This window comes from Anthonomus grandis, chromosome 6, assembly GCF_022605725.1.
Source record: "Anthonomus grandis grandis chromosome 6, icAntGran1.3, whole genome shotgun sequence".
Classification (NCBI taxonomy): Eukaryota; Metazoa; Arthropoda; class Insecta; order Coleoptera; family Curculionidae; genus Anthonomus; species Anthonomus grandis.
The window spans coordinates 20934541-20953507 of record NC_065551.1 but is presented as its reverse complement, the minus strand read 5'-3'; the positions used below and the strand labels follow the sequence as shown (position 1 = coordinate 20953507).

The 18967-nt window shown below is 31.3% G+C and overlaps 1 protein-coding gene across 2 annotated transcripts in view; it reads left to right on the top strand.

The window, feature by feature from the left end:
• The first annotated feature begins 15974 nt into the window (after nt 1-15974).
• The window catches only part of LOC126736979 (protein kibra), a 91672-nt gene continuing 88679 nt past the window's right edge, over nt 15975-18967 (top strand). The window contains exon 1 of one of the 2 annotated variants that reach the window (XM_050441632.1): nt 15975-16291. In XM_050441632.1, the coding sequence (XP_050297589.1) occupies nt 16164-16291 (128 nt within the window). In that variant the 5' untranslated portion in view covers nt 15975-16163. The remainder of the gene's footprint in view (nt 16292-18967) is intronic. The other variant, XM_050441633.1, reaches the window with a different exon arrangement.

Genomic DNA, 18967 nt, shown 5'->3' with positions numbered 1-18967 from the left:
ATGCTCCCATTAGGTATGTCCTTTCTTTTTTCAGTAGAATATTTATTATTAAATTTTTAAATAATTGTCTTTTTTAAAATTTTTTTTGGCCTCAACAGAATTCAGGGAGCCTTTTGTGTAAGGAATATTTATGTAAATCTGCAAATTATGGCCTGTTGGCCACCTTGCATTATTAGCTTTTTTATTTAGTTACAAATTCTTCGTTTTTTTTTTGTTATTGGTAAATGATGAAATACTCAATATTTAGTGGAATTTTGTAATATTTGAAATTTTGTAAAAGTTAATACACCTACCTATTAGTATTATTTTTTGTGCTTAATTGATGTAATTTCTTGGCGACTAAGAAACGTCTTATTATTATTATCTGCAAGCCAATGCTCCAACTTAATCAGTATCACGATTACCACCAGTTGGTGAAACATAGCGCCAATATCGAAGCTTTCGCGAGTTTTATAAGGTATGTTATTTTATTTTTATATATTTTCATCGTTTCTACAGGCCTAGGTTAACAAACGTTTTTTAGGTTTAGCATGAAACCCTTATATCTGTAGTCAATTTATTTTTATAAAATAATTGAATTAAAAGTTATGTTTGTAATCTTTGGACTGACTTGTCTTAGATCTACACTCGAGGCAAAACCGAGTAGGGGCATAACCGGGTACCGCCCGGTTTTGCTATTTGTTTCTTGCTATTGTTACTTATAGTATTTTTAATATATTTTTTAAATTTTTTTCAAATAAAACCTAAAGCTCCAATGAAGTCTGCATATTTGTATGTCTCCCAAGAACATAATGCCACTTTCTCAAAGCAATAGGCAAGCCCACAAAGCACACAAAGGCGTGGTAAGACAGCAATTTTGACTGAGTCACCATACAAAAAAGAACTATAGTCTATATTCCTCCAAAAAAGTAAGAAATCTAAAGGAGTTAAGAGAAATATGGTTTCTAAAAGTGAAGCTCAAGTAAAAAAGTATAAAACAAAAAAGTATGCCGACCATACGAGCTCCGAAGAAGACTAAAAAAATAAAGAAAACGAGGTAGATAATACACTCTGCGTTTATTGCGAAGAAAACTACTCCATGTCACAGTATAAAGAACAAGATATTCTAGTTTATGTTCGGTGTCCATGTCCAGAAAAATTGATGGCTGATTTGAACGAGTTACAATGCGACAGGTGTCTAAAAGCATTTTAAATCAAACTTTCAATTATACCCGAATGTACCCCATATGGCATACGGTTTTGCCTCACTATAGGGGCCCTATATTCACTATAGTGAGGCAAAACCGTTTTTTGAAAATTTTTTTTAATGTAATTTTTTAGTTACCAGATTTTTTCTTATGTTTTGTAGGTTAAGTTTATGTATTAATGTTCAAAGTTTGTATTTGACCAATTTTTGGTTACAAATAAAAAATATTTAACGAGATACAATATGTTTTCCTTCGCTACCCGGCCTTCCTCTACTTTTAGTCAATCAATTTAAAATCAATAATAAACGTCAACTGCGTATTTACGTTGTTAAATTAATCCAACTGCATGTTATTGTTATTATATGTCTGTTATTCTAAAGTAGTTTCTAAACAATATTAAATTCCAAAAAAATGTGTATGTTTTTATATTGAGTTCTATTTATTCTCAAGCCCAGATGGTTTTGCCCCTATGATTTTTCTGAATAACTTTTTTCAATTAATTTTTATGCTTTTATGGTTTTTACACCTACTATTTAAAGGTTTTAATATGAAGCATTATAAAAAGTAACTTGATTTTACAAAAATACCATATAGTTTAAAATATGTTTGTCCAGGCAGAGTAATAAATTTGTCATTAAATTGTGCTCCACAAAATTCCTCTTTTTGATGTACAAAAGTCAAAGACTTGCTAAAATGAGTACTGAAGTTTTTTTTATGTTTTAAAAAACAAAGAAAATATTGATACAAGATATTCCAAAAATGTTACTGACTTAAAATATGTTTTTCTGACTAAAATACCTTACAAACTAAAAAGAAGTATAATGTTCATAAATCTCTTTCAAATCTCCAATACCTAAGATGCAAGTAGTTGAATATTAGAATATTGTCGCCTATTGACATGCTATAAAATACTTTACACAAATTATTTAATTTTTTAAAATGATTTTTCAGTATCTAGATTTAACATTTTAATGGTAATTTAAATTGGCAGACATATATTAGATATAATTTTAAATATATTCTAAGAGTTTGCTAGAACCGTTGATTAAGAATATGGAATTGAATATTGAATATTTGTATATTGAGAATATACAAATATTCAATCAACGCTAGAACGTTAAATTATTGCTTGTCTATACAGGGTGTTCCGTTGATCATGTTACAAACTTCTAGGGCAGATAGAAAACGGGTCAAAAGAAAAACAAAAGTTCATATAAACATGGGTCCGGAAAAGTTTCCTCAGGGAGCTAGAGCTCTTTGAAAATAACCTTTAAAAACTAGTTTTTTCGTAATAGCTCCGGAACTACTTTAGCTACCGCAACCAATTTTGGGAGATAAATTATTGTTAGTACGTTTATTCTTTTGAACCTACTAAATAAAAAAAATATTTACCAGGGGCTTCAGAATCAGAGGGGTATTTGGTAAATTTAGGCCCATTTCTTTAAGACTTTAATTTCTGCCCGTTTGGGCATTACATTATGATATTCCTATGGTTTTTACACAAAAAAAAGGTGCTCTTAGTAAAAGTCGGTAAATATCACCGTTTTTGTGGAAATTGACGAAAAGCAAGTTATGAGATACAAAAATGAATTACCTATTATTATTAATAAACAATTAAAAAAAAATCTGGCGTAAATAAAAATAAATGTTTAAAAAAAGTTAAGGTAGCCACTTTATTAAATTGGTACTCAAATTAATTAACTCACTTTAATTACCTTGAGGCATAAAATGTTTAAATGATTTTAGGTGTAATAAAAAACCAACAAATTAACAATTTTAGAAACGTAAACAAATTTTATTAAAGATTGGTATTACAAAAATAAACTTAAAATATTAATTGCTCAAAATGCCGGCCGCCACGATCGATACTTTATTGTATCTACGCACCATATTAAGGTTGACGTGGTTAAAAATATCAGGCGTGGTTTGGATTACTTCAGCAGCTGCGGAAATTCTGGCTACCAGGTCTTCTTCTGACTTGACTGGAGTTTCATATACGAGACTTTTCATATGCCCCCAAAGGAAAAAATCTAAGGGTGTCAAATCTGGTGAGCGCGCTGGCCAGGTGACAGAGCCTCCGCGGCCAATCCAGCGCCTTCCAAAATTTTCATTTATAAACTCGCGGACAATAAGTGAAAAATGAGCTGGCGCTCCATCGTGTTGTAGCCATAAGTTGTCGTATATTTAGCGGCAGATCATCTAATAGTTCTGGCAGTACATTTCTTAAAAAAATTAAATAAATATTTCCCGTTAAACGAGGAGACAACATAATTAGACCAATTAAGTGTTCTCCAATAATGCCGGCCCACATATTGACCGAAAACGTATGTTGATAGCTCCTAAAATGAATACCATAAGGGTTTTCCTCACTCCACACATGATTATTCTTATAATTAAAAATGCCTTCTTTTCTAAATAAAGCCTCGTCAGTAAAAAGGACATATTTTGGAAATTGAGGTTCTTCTGTACACCGGTCAAGAAACCACTGGCAAAAATTCACGCGGGGCATAAAATCATTGGGTCCTAATGATTGCACCTTTTGCAGGTGGCAGGGCCGAAGAAGCTGTTCATTAACAACGTTCAATACTCTAACATGATTTACATGCATCGCATCAGCTACTGCTCGAGTACTTACTGATGGGTTATCTTAAAATCGGTGAAGCAATTCTTCCTCAAAATCCGGGATTCGGATGTTCCTTTGCGCGCCATTATCTTGGCGTTTTATTTTAACGGAGCCAGTCTCCCTGAGCCATTGATTGACCCTTTCAAAAAGTGTGTGAGCTGGGATTCGCCTTTCGGGAAACCGCTTTTCATATAGTCAAGAAGCAGCTCTACCATTACATCGAACTTCCCCATAAATTAAAAGCATATCGGCGTATTCAAGCAAAAGTGTAATCTTCCATTACTTAACCGTAATAAAAAGGGAATTAATATCATGTAAAAAATACTGACAGTGGCAATGAATTAGCATTATTATTATTATTAAAATAATTAATTCAGGTGCTGTATCTTAGTTTGGTTTTAGTCAATTTCCACAAAAATGGTGATATTTACCGACTTTTACTAAGAGCACCTTTTTTATGTAAAAAGCATAGCAACATCATAATCTAATGCCCAAACGGGCAGAAATTAAAGTCTTAAAGAAATGGGCCTAAATTTACCAAATACCCCCCTGATTCTGAAGCCCCTGGTAAATATTTTTTTTTATTTTGTAGGTTTAAAAGAATAAACGTACTAACAATAATTTATCTCCCAAAATTGGTTGCGGTAGTTAAAGTAGTTCCGGAGCTATTAAAAAAAAACTAGTTTTTAAAGGTTATTTTCAAAGAGCTCTAGCTCCCTGCGAAAGCTTTTCCGAACCCATGTTTATATGAACTTTTGTTTTTCTTTTGACGTTTTCTATCTGCCCTAGAAGTTTGTAACATGATCAACGGAACACCCTGTATATAGAATTTTAGCCTCTCACAATATGAAGCAATATTAAGTACTAATTTAAGTAGTTTCGGCAACGAAATTATTTCATTTTATTGGTTCACTTTAAAAACCTGGACGATAAATTTCTTTGTCAATGACTTGGTGCTACTCTACTTATTTTATATTAGCTTATAATGATTTTACAAATTTTACGAATTGATCTAATGGTCTATAGGTATATGTGTAAGTAGTTATTGTATGACAGAAAATATATATTAATTTATATTATAAAATATATTCTGTTTTTAGGAAGCTTAGGAGCTTCCAGAAATTACAGAGATAACACAGAGAATAAACCTTCTTCTTCTAGTGTTGCAATCCAACCAAAAATGTAGAGGTAATATTGAAAACCAGGTACCGCAAATACTTTGGAATATAGGTTTTTATGTTTTGAGTTGCTGAAAGTATTTTCCTGTGGAAGTAGGAGGAAAGGTAAAGGAAAATCTTTGTTCAAAAATGTAATAAGTACTGTTCTTATGCATGACAGTCTCAAAATGATTGCTTTACTTAGTAAGAATATCAGAATATCAATTCCTAAATAAAATTTCTTTTGAAAGAGGAATTAATAAAATAATATTTGATGCTTTGAGTTTTAGTACAAAAAATGCTTACTATAGGAGATACTGAGTAATAAGAAAAACATTGTTGATAGACCATGCAAATGAGTTGCTTATCAAAGGGATTTTCTTGCACCTGAAAGCAACCCACATTCTACACATTTTCTAATGGTCTCAAAAATATATTAAGATGTTATTAATATTGCCGCAGAATTGGCTGAAAAGTAATTTGTTCAATATGTGATCGACTGAAATACATTTCCTTCTAAATTCTAAAAGATACCAATAAAATGTACAAAAGGAATAATATTGAGAACCTCGATAAAGTGTAATGTAATATAAATACACACAATCTCTACCTTTTTTTGTTTATTAATAAGAAAGTTATTTTTTGAGTATTAAGCAACAAGCGAATATGACTCTGGATACCTCACAACGCAGTAGAAGGCAATGCCTAATGCTTCTAATGAAACAAATCAATAAAGTAAATTAACGTAAATATCAGCAAAATACGTAAATTTTTAAATTAATTCAGTAATAACTAAAAATACGATAAAATTTCATAAACATTTTACAATGGTTTCACGCCATTAAATATTTTAATGTTTATAGCCGTCTGCGACAATGGCGCCCAAACGCTCATTATTGACGTAATTTATTCCGTTTACGCTTTTTTAAGCGTGGAATGTTGATAAAAATTATGATTTATAGTAAAAACAATTTTATTATCGATTGTGAAAATTCCTAATCATTTTTTTTTGTAAATGAATAAATGCGTAATTCTTAATATAAAAACTATAAAATATAGTCTAGTTTATAATATTTAGTCTAGTAACCATCGTTGTCAATTACGTTAATTAATTAAATTATTAATAACATTATCATCAATCAAACCTTCCCTGCTTTTTAGACTTCTTACATGAAGAAGTCCAAAGTTATTTTGCCGAATTTCTGTTATTTTTTGTTCGAATTTGGTTGTCGACGATTTCCCACAAATTTTCTATCGGATTATAGTCCGCTGATTGAGATGGCTACTTAAAAACTTTAATGTTATTTTCCGTATATAATATATAATATAATGCTTTATTGTCAAAAAAATTTACAATTTGTGAATGAAGCCTAAGTAAAAATAAGAGGATACAAAAATACAGATAGAGAGAAAACAAATATACTATACTTTATATAATTTAACAAAATTGTATGGAGTCAAAATACAAAAAAAAAATTAAATAAATTAAAAAAAAAACAAATAAATTAGTAAATAAAATAAAAAGGAAAAATCAATTTACACTAAAATGTATATAAGGTCAAAAAGTGATCAAATCAAGAGTATATAACATTCGCATTATATAAAATCGATTTTTTGACTAACTCTGAGCGAGGGGTCGGAAGATAAAGATCATGCTCTGCGTTCTTAAATGAGTAACTGTGAAGTGGCCCTTCTGAAGTAGCTGTGGTAATTAAAGAAAAAGATTGAAATATAAATATGGAAAGTGTTAAAATTTTGAATCTTCTAAAGAAATCCTGGCATTGGGTTCTACTGTTTAGCCGAAGTGAGTAACGAATAGCTCTTTTTGAAGCTTGAAAATACGCTCAAATGGACTAACGCAACACGTACCCCAGAGCATAACGGAGATGCCACTTAAAGGGCATAATACACTGTTCTAGAAGTGGACAAATTAAGCTCCTTAGGAACTGATCCTAGCGCAAAATAGGAAGAGCTTAATTCTTTTGATAAAGCGTCCCAGCTTAAGGAGTTGTCCAAACAAGCCCCAATAATTTTACTGAATCAACGATAATTGTCAATAGGGGTGTTTTTTTAGTATAAAATATTGTAACATACTTTTATATGTTAAAGACTTAGTTTTAGAAATGTTAAGGCACAGGAGACTAGAATCGCACCAACACTTTATGTTCATTAAGTCAATAGAAACGATTCTATGCAGTATTGTGTTGTTCGGATTGCTGCAAGTAAAACTGGTATCGTCCGCGAAAGGACAAAATTTCCCACTAATATTCAGGTTAGCAATGTTGTTGATAAATAGCAGAAACAAAATAGGAAAACAGATCCCTGAGGTACTTCAATTCAAGAAGTACCTCAAGAAGCTTGGAAGAAGACATCTTCGAATCAACCCTTACAACTTAACTTTTGTTATTAAGTTACTAAAGCCATTCAAGAGGTGTACCTTTGAATCCGAAATACTGTAACTTATTTATTAGGATGTCGTGACTTACACAATCAAATGCCTTTGAAAAAGCACAAAAGATTGCCTTTGTTGAGTGATGGTTGTTCAGGCTGGAGTGCACGTTATTAAAAAAACTTACAAATCCAAAAAAATTTGCTGTTACAAAGCAAAACCATTGCTTTACAATTTTGGCGATATGTTTAGGATCGTAGTCATGTTGGAACATGAATTTTAACGGCATTTCCCATTCTGCATAGGGCAGCATAACATTTTCGATGATGTTTCGATACTTGAATCGGTCTATTTTCGTGCAAATTTTATATAATGACCCAAACCATATGCAGAAAAGCAACCCCACACCATTACATTACCTACTTCTTGCGTTACTATCGGGTTCACATATTTAGGATGTATTTTTTTTGTCTTTTGGTCAAAGATCGATACAAGTTCACCTACCATCGCTACCGAAAATTCAAAATTTTGATTTGTCGGAAAACAACCCTTTTTTATAGTCTTTGGCCGTCCAGTTACGATAAAAATTGGTAAAAAGTAACCTATTGTTTCTATTTTTTTTTAAAGCAAAGGATTCTTTGCAGAGTGTCTTGCTTTCAAACCATCTTCAACCAAGTGACTTTGAATTGTTCTTGACGACACACTAGTAGCTTATAGATTGGCCAAAATTTTTGGAACTTACACCTTATCACTTTGACTTATCCTGTTTATACGTCTATCTAGTTTTTTAATAGTTTTTCTGTGGCGGCCACCTCTTTTAAGGTTTAAATTTCTTAATAGCTTTCGAAACGACATCTTTTCCAACTTCATTCCTTTTCAATATTAGTATGAGAGATTCTTGCTTTATACCCATTTATACTGTATTCTTTCAGATCAACTGAAAAAATAATTCCATGAAGCATACTTAAATAGAAAGAAATGTGTGTATAATATACACTTTTAGTCATAACAAAATACTAATATTACATTTTTACCGAATTTATTGAAATCTTTACATTTTGTTAGTCACTTTATAAGGTACCTTTTGGAATTCTCACATATGGCCTAGAAATGTTAGAGGCGTGCCCACGGGCTAAGTCGGATGATTTTTTTGTAAAAAAAATATCGCCCGGTACATTTTTTGTTTCGTTTAACATAGAATTTTTTGTTTCGTTTAGAAATAAATAATTAAAAATCATATTTCAGCACGTCTCGGGCCTCCATAAAAAAAAATAAAATGCTTTAAAATTAACTGACAAATTACCAGCATGTTTATTATTTAACAACTAAGAAAAAACCTTAAATAAATTTTTTTGCAAAACGCATACTTGACCAAAAACAAAAATTAATAAGATTAATAAGATGCTATTTTTGATGTTTAAATTTTAATGCAATGGCGTCGCAAATGGTTATCTATTTAAAATTTATTTGTTGTTTGTGTACGCCACCATTTTCTTTGTGAGAGATATTTGTACAAATTTAAGCAATTAAAAATACGATCGCTTAATTTTTGTGAAAAATAATAAAAAGTTACTTTAGTTTTAAATATCATCAAAATTTTATTAAATCAAATGCTCGAAATGAGAACCACGACTATTAATACAAGCACGCAATCTTCCCATCGACTGGCGCACACGTTCGAAAATTGCTGGTGTGTTCCGTATGACATTAGAAGAGTTTACAATCCGGTTTCTCAAATCGTTTTCATCCACAACTGGCGTCGCATAAACAAGCGATTTCAGATATCCCCAAAAGAAATAGTCCAGAAGATTCAGGTCTGGAGATCGTGCTGGCCATAGCTGAGGTCCCTCCCGACCTATCCATTGCTGAGCAAAAGTATCATTTAGATAGTTTCGAGCGACAAGACTAAAATGAGCAGGTGCAGCGTCGTGCATAAACCACATGGTATTTCTTGTTGCTAGTGGTACGTCTTCTAATAAATCTGGCAATATTTCTTCTGAAAATTGTCTGTAAGTATCACCATTCAGCCTAGGAGGGAGAAAGTGCGGTCCGATAAGATGATCACCGATAATTCCGGTCCAAACATTCTCGGAAAACTGCTGTTGAAATCCACCTTCTCCAATGGCATGGGGATTTTCAAAGTCCCAAAGATGGTTATTGTGGAAGTTTCTGATGGCTTCCCGTGAAAAACAGGCCTTATCTGTGAAAAGAATTTTAGCCGTAAAATTTGGATTCTGGGCAGTTTTTTGAAGAAACCACTGGCAAAACTCTAATCGTGCAGAAAAATCTGTTGGCAATAGTGCTTGCACCAGCTGAATGTGGAATGGATAAAGTAAATTTGTGTGCAAAACCCTCCAAACACTTTCGTGGCTGATGTTAAACTATAACGATAATCTTCGCGTGCTAGTTGACGGATCGTCTTCCACTGCTTGCAGAATTGCTTCCTCTAGTTGTGGCGTCATTATTACCCTCGGTCTACCAACGCGCTCAGCATAAGCATTGACAAATCCAGTCATATCAGAGTCTTATGAAAGTTCTTTCTGCTGGAATTGGTCTATCGGGAAAGTGTTCATGATAAATTCGACGGGCTTCTGCACCATTTCCATCTGCAAGGCCATAAATGAAATGCATTTGAGCTAATTCGGCGTTATTCATAGTTATCTGCACAGTAAAAATCAACTAACACTACCCAGTACCTTGTAAATGTTAATGTAAGACATAGGAATGTTCTTATCGGAGAAATTTTTATACATACCTGCATAACTATGTAGTATTCCCAATAAAATCAGATTTGAATCATTTTAGGTTTTTTTGTATGGAGGCCCGAGATGTGCTAAAATATGGTTTTTAAAATTTATTTCTAAACGAAGCAAGATACGAAAAAAAATTAAGAGACAAAAAAGTTTCATTTTTAGATGCTTTATTTAAAAAAATATCATACTTACAAAAAATGTACCGAGCGATATTTTTTTTACAAAAAAATCATCCGACTTAGCCCGTGGGCATGCCCTTGAAATTTCTAGGCCAGATGTGAGAATTCCAAAAGGTACCTTATAATGTGACTAACAAAATGTAAAGATTTCAACAAATTCGGTAAATGCGTTTATGAGATATTAATAAAAAATCGATGGAAAAAAAAAGTTTAACACCCTGTATCTCGAAAACGAAGCATTTCCGGACATATGTTTATATGAACTTTTTTACTTAAAAAATGACAAGGAATCACCCCTTAAAATTAAAGTCATCACTTATGTTACACCCTGTATAATGATATTAAAGATGCTTCATGTTGGGCGCCAAGATGGCAAATGTAAATTGTCTAAGCTAAACTGTTGCAAAAAATTAATATAGAATCGAAAATATGGGTTAATTAATAGGTTTTTGAAAGTTGCTTTAATTAAGTTCGATACTGTATTAACAAATAAACCCAAATACTCAATCAACGATATTACATGTACGACAATATTAAAGATGCTTCATGTTGGACGCCAAAATGGCGAATTTAAATTGTCTGAGCTAAACTGCTGCAAAAATGAAATTTATTTTAATATAGAATTGACAATATGGGTCAACTAATAGGTTTTTAAAAGTTACGTCAATTGTGTCCGATAGTGTATTAATAAATAAAACCAAATAATCAATAAATGATATTACATGTACGCCGTTATTAAAGATGCTTCATGTTGGGCGCCAAAATAACGAATATAAATTATTGTCTGAGCTAAACTGTTGCAAAAATTCAATATTTTTAATATAGAATTCACAATATGGGTTAACTAAAAGGTTTTTAAAAGTTACTTCAATTGTGTCCGATACTGTATTAATAAATAAATCCAAATATTCAATCAAGGATATTACATGTAAGACGATATTAAAGATGCTTCATGTTGGGCGCCAAAATGGCGAATAAAAATTATCTGAGCTAAACTGTTGCAAAAACGAAATATTTAATAATATAGAATTCAAAATATGGGGCAGCCAATAAGTTTTTAAAACTTGCTTTTATTATGTCCGATACTGTATTAATAAATAAATCCAAATATTCAATTACATGTAAGAAGATATTAAAGATGCTTCATGTTGGGCGCCAAAATGGCGAATATAAATTTGTCTGAGCTGAACTGTTGCAAAAATTAAATATTTTTAATATAGAATTCACAATGCGGGTTAACTAATAGGTTTTTAAAAGTTGCTTCAATTGTGTCCGATACTGTATTAATAAATAAACTCAAATATTCAATCAACGATATTACATGTACGACGATATTAAAGATACTTTATGTTGGGTGCCGACATAACGAATATAAATTATTTGAGCTAAACTGTTGCAAAAATTAAATATATTTTAATATATGGGTCAACTAATAGGTTTTTAAAAGTTCCTTTAATTGTGTTCGATACTATATTAATAAATAAACCCAAATATTCAATCAACTATATTACATATATAACGATATTTAAGATGCTTCATGTTGGGCGCCAAAATGGCGAATATAAATTCTCTGAGCTAAACTGTTGCAAAAATGAAATATAATTTAAAATAGAATTAAAAATATGGGCTAACCAAAATTTAAAAGTTGCTTTAATTTGGTCCGATACTGTATTAATAAATAAACCCAAATATTCAATCAACGATATTCCATGTCCGACGATATTAAAAATGCTTTATGTTGGGCACCAAGATGGCAAATATAAATTGTCTGAGCTAAACTGTTGCAAAAATTAAATATATTTTAATATAGAATTCACAATATGGGTTAACTAATAGGTTTTTAAAAGTTGCTTCAAATATGTGCAATACTGTATTAATAAATAAACCAAATATGAATAATGTATCCAGTCAACGATATTACATGTACAGGGTGATTTTTAAGTTGATACTTTTTTTTTAACTGTGTATAGAACTCCGTAAAATATAAATTTTTTTCAAATAACTTTTTTCGATACACTCAAAAGCAAGGGACTAAAAAATAAAAAATTAACGATAAATTTTAAATGTAAGAAAAATAATCAAAAGGAATTTGTATTCAATTCAGTGATTTAAAAGAAAGTAAATCCAAAAGACCCGATTCGAAATCCCTACGATCTTAAGAAAAAAATAAAAATGCCAATATTTCCTTCAAAATTAAATTCGACTTTCACAACTTCGTTGTTTAAACAAATAACTTTTTTCAAATAACTTTTTTCGATACACTCAAAAACAAAGGACATACAGAATAAAAAAAGTGAATATGGGTTTTTTTTTCATCGTTTGTTTATGTTTAGTTTTTGCTCGAATTTTTGTATTATCGATCACGCATTGTACCAACCAGTTAGTCTTAGGCACTTTTGGTTTATTGTTGTTAATTTTAAATTTGCAAATCCTAAAAATGGCACATCGTTATGAAAACAATGAACTTGTGGATATGTTGCTTATTTATGGAGAGTGTCTTCAAAGTGCTGCTGCTGCTTCGGTATTATACGCAGACCGCTTTCCTTTGCGGAATCATCCTACACCCAGAAGTTTCATAAATCTTATTTAACGGGCTAGTGATACTGTCGATTTACGGGAACATCGTGGAGGGCATGCAGGAAGAGGAAGGAGACCTGAAAATGTTCATAGGGAAAAACAAATTTTAAATCTCATCGAAGAAGATCCAACAACAAGTACTCGAGTTGTTGCAGGGCAGGTCGGATTAAGTCAAACAAAAGTATGGACAACATTGCGCGAGAATCAATTTAATCCCTTTCACGTTCAACGTGTCCAAGCGCTACTGCCTGAAGACTTCCCCCGCAGAGTTCAGTTTTGTGAATGGTTCCTACAACAACATGAAAATGATCAACAATTTTAGCCATGGACGAGGCAACATTCACCCGAAACGGAATTAACAATTTTCGAAATACGCATGTTTGGTCTGTTGATAATCCCCATGCAATTCGCAGAACCAATTTTCAACACCGCTTTTCTACTAATGTGTGGGCAGGAATTGTGAATGGGATACTTGTTGGACCATTTATCTTACCAGACCGTTTGACGGGCGATGCTTATTTGGACTTTTTGCAAAATAATCTGCCTGTTCTGTTAGAAGACGTGCCACTAAATATCAGGCAAACTATGTGGCTCCTGCAGGATGGAGCACCTGCCCATTTTAGACGAGAAGTGAGCGAATTTTTGGATATAAGTTACCCAAATCGGTGGATTGAAATGGACCAGTTGCATGGCCGCCAAGGTCCTACGTCAGACCTAAATCCATGTGACTTTTTTTTGTGGGGGTATATGAAAACTTTAGTTTTCAAGACGCCTATCGACACACAAGAAGAACTAATAGCACGTATTGAGCAGGCTGCGGCAACAGTTAGACAAAAACCGATTTCTCTATTGCGTGCCGTTACGGAACAGTGGTTACGTCGAGCAAATCGTTGTGTTGAAGTTAATGGTGACAACTTTGAACAACTTATTTAAATTAGAGAGGACCGTATTGAACTCATTTTATAACATTTTGGCAATGCAATTTTTTTATTTTTCGATTTTTTGAATAAAGTTATTTGAAAAAAATGTTTATTTTACCGAGTTCTATACACAGTTAAAAAAAAGTATTAACTTAAAAATCATCCTGTATAACGATATTAAAGATGCTTCTTGGGCGCCAAAATGGCGAATATGAATTGTCTGAGCTAAACTGTTGCAAAAATGAAATATATTTTAATATAGAAATAAAAATATGGGCCTACCAATAAGTTTTTAAAAGTTGCTTTAATTGTGTCCGATACTGTATTAATAAATAAACCCAAATATTCAATCAGCGATATTCCATGTACGATGAAATTAAAGATGCTTTATGTTGGGCACTAAGATGGCAAATATAAATTGTTTGAGCTAAACTGTTGCAAAAATGAAATATTTAATAATATAGAATTGAAAATATGGGTCAACCAATAAATTTTTAAAAGTTGCTTTAGTTGCAAATATTCAATTAACGATATTATATGTACGACAATCTTAAAGATGCTTCATGTTGGGCGCCAAAATGGCGAATATAAATTGTCTGAGCTAAACTGTTGCAAAAATTAAATAAACAATATTATTATATAATTGAAAATATGGCCCAGCCAATAAATATTTAAAAGTTACTTTAGTTGCAAATATTCAATTAACGATATTATATGTACAACAATCTTAAAGATGCTTCATGTTGGGCGCCAAGATGGTGAATATAAATTGTCTGAGTTAAACTGTTGCAAAAATTAAATATATTTTAATATAGAATTAAGAATATCGGTCAACTAATAGGTTTTTAAAAGTTGCTTCAATTGTGTCCTATATTGTATTAATAAATAAACCCAAATATTCAATCAACGATATTACATGTAAGACGATATTTAAGATGCTTTATGTTGGGCGCCAAAATGACAAATATAAATTGATTGAGCTAAACTGTTGCAAAAATGAAATATATAATAATATAGAATTGAAAATATGGGGCATCCAATAAGTTTTTAAAAGTTGCTTTAATTATGTTCGATACTCTATTAATAAATTGCAAAAATTAAAGAAACAATATTATTATATAATTGAAAATATGGCCCAGCCAATAAATTTTTAAAAGTTGCTTTAGTTGCAAATATTCAATTAACGATATTATATGTACAACAATCTTAAAGATGCTTTATGTTGGGCGCCAAAATGGCGAATATAAATTGTCTGAGCTAAACTGTTGCAAAAATTAAATATTTTTAATATAGAATTCACAATATGAGTTAAATAATAGGTTTTTAAAAGTTACTTCAATTGTGTCCGATATTGTATTAATAAATAAACCCAAATATTCAATCAACGATATTACATATATAACGATATTAAAGATGCTTCATGTTGGGCGCCAAAATGGCGAATATAAATTGTCTGAGCTAAACTGTTGCAAAAATTAAATATTTTTAATATAGAATTCACAATGCGGGTTAACTAATAGGTTTTTAAAAGTTGCTTTAATTGTGTGCAATACTGTATTAATAAATAAGCCAAAATATTCAGTCAACGATATTACATATATAACGATCTTAAAGATGCTTCATGTTGGGCGCCAAAATGGCGAATACCGCCAAATAGAAATCTGTGCGATCTGTTTCTTCCTTCATTGAGTAGATGGCGCAGGAGAATAAAAAAGAGCGTTTAAAGCCATTTTGAGGCAAAAAATTATTATTTTTTTATTATATTTATGTATATATAATGATAACAGATTGTTGTGTAATTTAAATTCTTAGGTAATGTGGTATATAGCGTCTTAAATCGATGTGGAATTTACTTATGTCCAGTTTTTATATGAAAATAAATCTATAATAACCTATATTTGGAGCTTATTATAGAACCATTTAATATTTGTTTAAGTTATCTCTTAAATTTCAATTCTGATGCGTCCGTCTGTGTGCCATCAGAAAAATATTTGTACTGGGAGTGGATATGGGTGTCGCATTCCTTCCCGCATTTTTTTCCATGTAAACGACCGATTAAAAGCAAATCAGTAGGTAGTATTAAATATTAAACGATAAAGAGCTCGAACCGTAGGTGTTCGTTTTTATATAGTTTGCACTTCCCAGTATGTATATAGAATGTACAGCGTACATATGCCGTACGTTGCATGTTTAATACGCTAGTCAGTCGCATTCCTTACTGGAGGTTAAACCGTTCTGATTGGTCGCCGTGCGGTGACGTCACGCGTCCGCGACCGTTCATGATAATGTGTTCAACATTCAACATGGCCGTGTAGTTGTTAGTGGTGTGTGTGTGTGTGCTAGTTACAGTGGGGTTGAATGGATTTTAAACGTAAATAATGCCTAGAAAAAGAAATGGCGAAATCCCTTTGCCCGACGGTTGGGATTTCGGACGCGATTACGACGGGAAATTATACTTTATCGATCATAATACGAAGAAAACGACTTGGATTGACCCGAGAGACAGGTAGGTTCTTAGCCGCATTCTTTTAATTTTAAAACTTTTTAGTTATCTTAAAGGAGATTCTTTGATGGCACCGCTTTTTCTGTATCGGTCCAGATCAACTCCACGAGCTTATCTCCGTTGCTTCGCGATTAAATTAATCGTTAATTAAGTAAATAATTTCTATTTTTAAATATGCAATAACAAATCAACCATAAATAATTGTCAACCGGAAAAAGCATTAAAATCATTTTCGAAAAAACGGATAATTATTCTGCCTATAAGTCTAACATAAATTCCGAATGGCATTGCTTTCCAAACGCCAAAGGTATGCAAGAATTTTATTACATTTAAAAACCTCCGAGGGGACCGTGCTGCCGCCACGCGGAAAATATGCCCACCATCCAGAATAAATATTAGATTTATATTGTATCTAAAAATATTTGCAGTGTTTCTATGAACGCAGTTTGCGTCAGTTAAATCATGGTCCTTCGATAAGGATTGAAAATGGCGCCCCTCGAAAATAATAATTATTTAAAAATGTCAAAGGCCACAAAATATGAGAATGCTCTGCCTAAATAATACTCTTATTATTTGTCCGCTTTTAATTTTATTAAATTTGACCCACATTGGGCGCCAACAAATGTTGTGGTTTTTTTTTACGCTCAAACGATTTATACACATTGATTTTTTTCATTTCTGCTAACTTGTTGCTCTAGTTGTTACAAATTGAATATAATTTTAACTTTGATTCGAGATTACACTGTCGCGTTGGGCGCCAAAAGTACTATTTTTTAATTACAATATTTTTTTACTTTTTTTATGGAAAACCGTGTAGATAGTGTAGTAGTCTCCAGATTAAGCTAAATAAACGATAATTTTTTCAGTTTAAAAAAAATGGTAGACTTTCTCATTTAGTAGGTTCCATCACTGTCAGTCACTGAGTCCTTGTTTCAAAACATTTAAAATTTTGTGTGTTAATCATTGTGGTTTTTTACAATCCAGGTGAGATCTATAAACAAAATACTACTTCATAATATAATCATAACATTATAATACACAATGTGGCCCGAATCAGGTATGGGTATCTTGGAAATTATAAGAGATAGAACTAACAGTTGTAGGGTATTCAATTGCCTCTTTAAGAACGATTTTGTCTTTTTTCATTTTTGAAATTTGTTGGAAAAATAAAAAAGTTGCATTTTCAAAAAAGTGATGTATTTTTTATTTCAAAATATTTTGAAAACCTGTAGAAACATTATTAGGACAAGTTTTTAAAAGCAATACATCCCTGCATTCAGTTTTTAACTTCTCTTTTTCTTATTGCAGTCATCTTGTTTTTTTTTAAATAACAAATTTGATCCCTATAAAATGATGTAAGACACTTAAAAATACTTTATTTTTTTGTCAAAAAATGACAAAATTTATTTTTTGCTGTACATACACACGTTTTGCTTTTTTTAACTATTGTTCTATGATTAATTCTTACATAATTACTAACTTTTCTTTCCTATTACATAGATAATTTCTAAATAACACAACAAACTACTTGTAACTATAATACCTATCAGGTGAAGCTATTTAAAATGATGGCCATTTTGATTAACGCACTTTTCACATTTTTTTAAAATCAATTTGGTTTCACTGGGAAGAATGTTTCTATTTATATTATCTAAGCAATCCTAAACTCTGTCTTTTAGCTATTTAAGAGTTGCAGGAAAAAAATCAAAAGCTGTAAAATATCTGGGGGACCTAAGCTGCCCAATTTACAGGTCCGCGGTTTGCCTGTTTTATAATAATGAATATTATAAAAAATATTGTTCCTCTGATAAATGTTCAGCCTTGGTTTTTCAAAAGTTTTTGAGGTTCATGACAAGCCTAGTGAATATAATCTTACACTTGGCTGTTGTCTCTCAGGATATAGTTTCAAATATCTGGCAGTGGCAAGATTTGTTTCCTATTACATTTTAATATAACATTCGATCCAATATGTCAAATTTTTGTTCACTGCCTGGTATTTTTGGGAAATCAAAAGTTAATAAAATACTACTAAATACAAACAAAAACTACTCTAAAACTACTAAAACCCAAGGAATAAATATTATTATATAACAAGATAAAAAGTAAAGCAAATATTTATATCAATATTTTGAAGAACTGTCAGCAAAGTAATGTTAAAGCATTAGGCAACTAAAACATCAAAAATAAAAGCTAAATGCAGTGATGCATTTCTTTAAAAAAAATGTCCTAATAATATTTTTACAGATTTTAAAATGATTTTGAAATAAAAAAAAGTATGGCGTTTTTTCGTAAAAAATTATTGAAAAGCTCATAAAAAAAAGTCTCTAGCTCCTAAAACTCCCAAAGCAATTTAATAAATATTTGTAAACAAAAAACAATATTAAAATCTTTTTACAGGGTTTTAAACTGTTACAAACAAAAGATTTTTTATTATTGCTCAAGTCTGAAAGAAACGTCCGATGCTATAACTCCCGAAACTCCAAAAGATTGAAATAAAGCTTTCTTTTTAATATAAATAGTCAATATTTAAACCAACTTAAGACGGTTATAAACCTCTAAGAACAAGTTTTTTTTTCAAAAACACCCATGGAATTTAGCAACCGAATCAGAAATAAAAATAATTTTTTTACAGTCGCACAGATAAGTTCTGCCCGCAATAATTTTCTTTCATGTTTACGG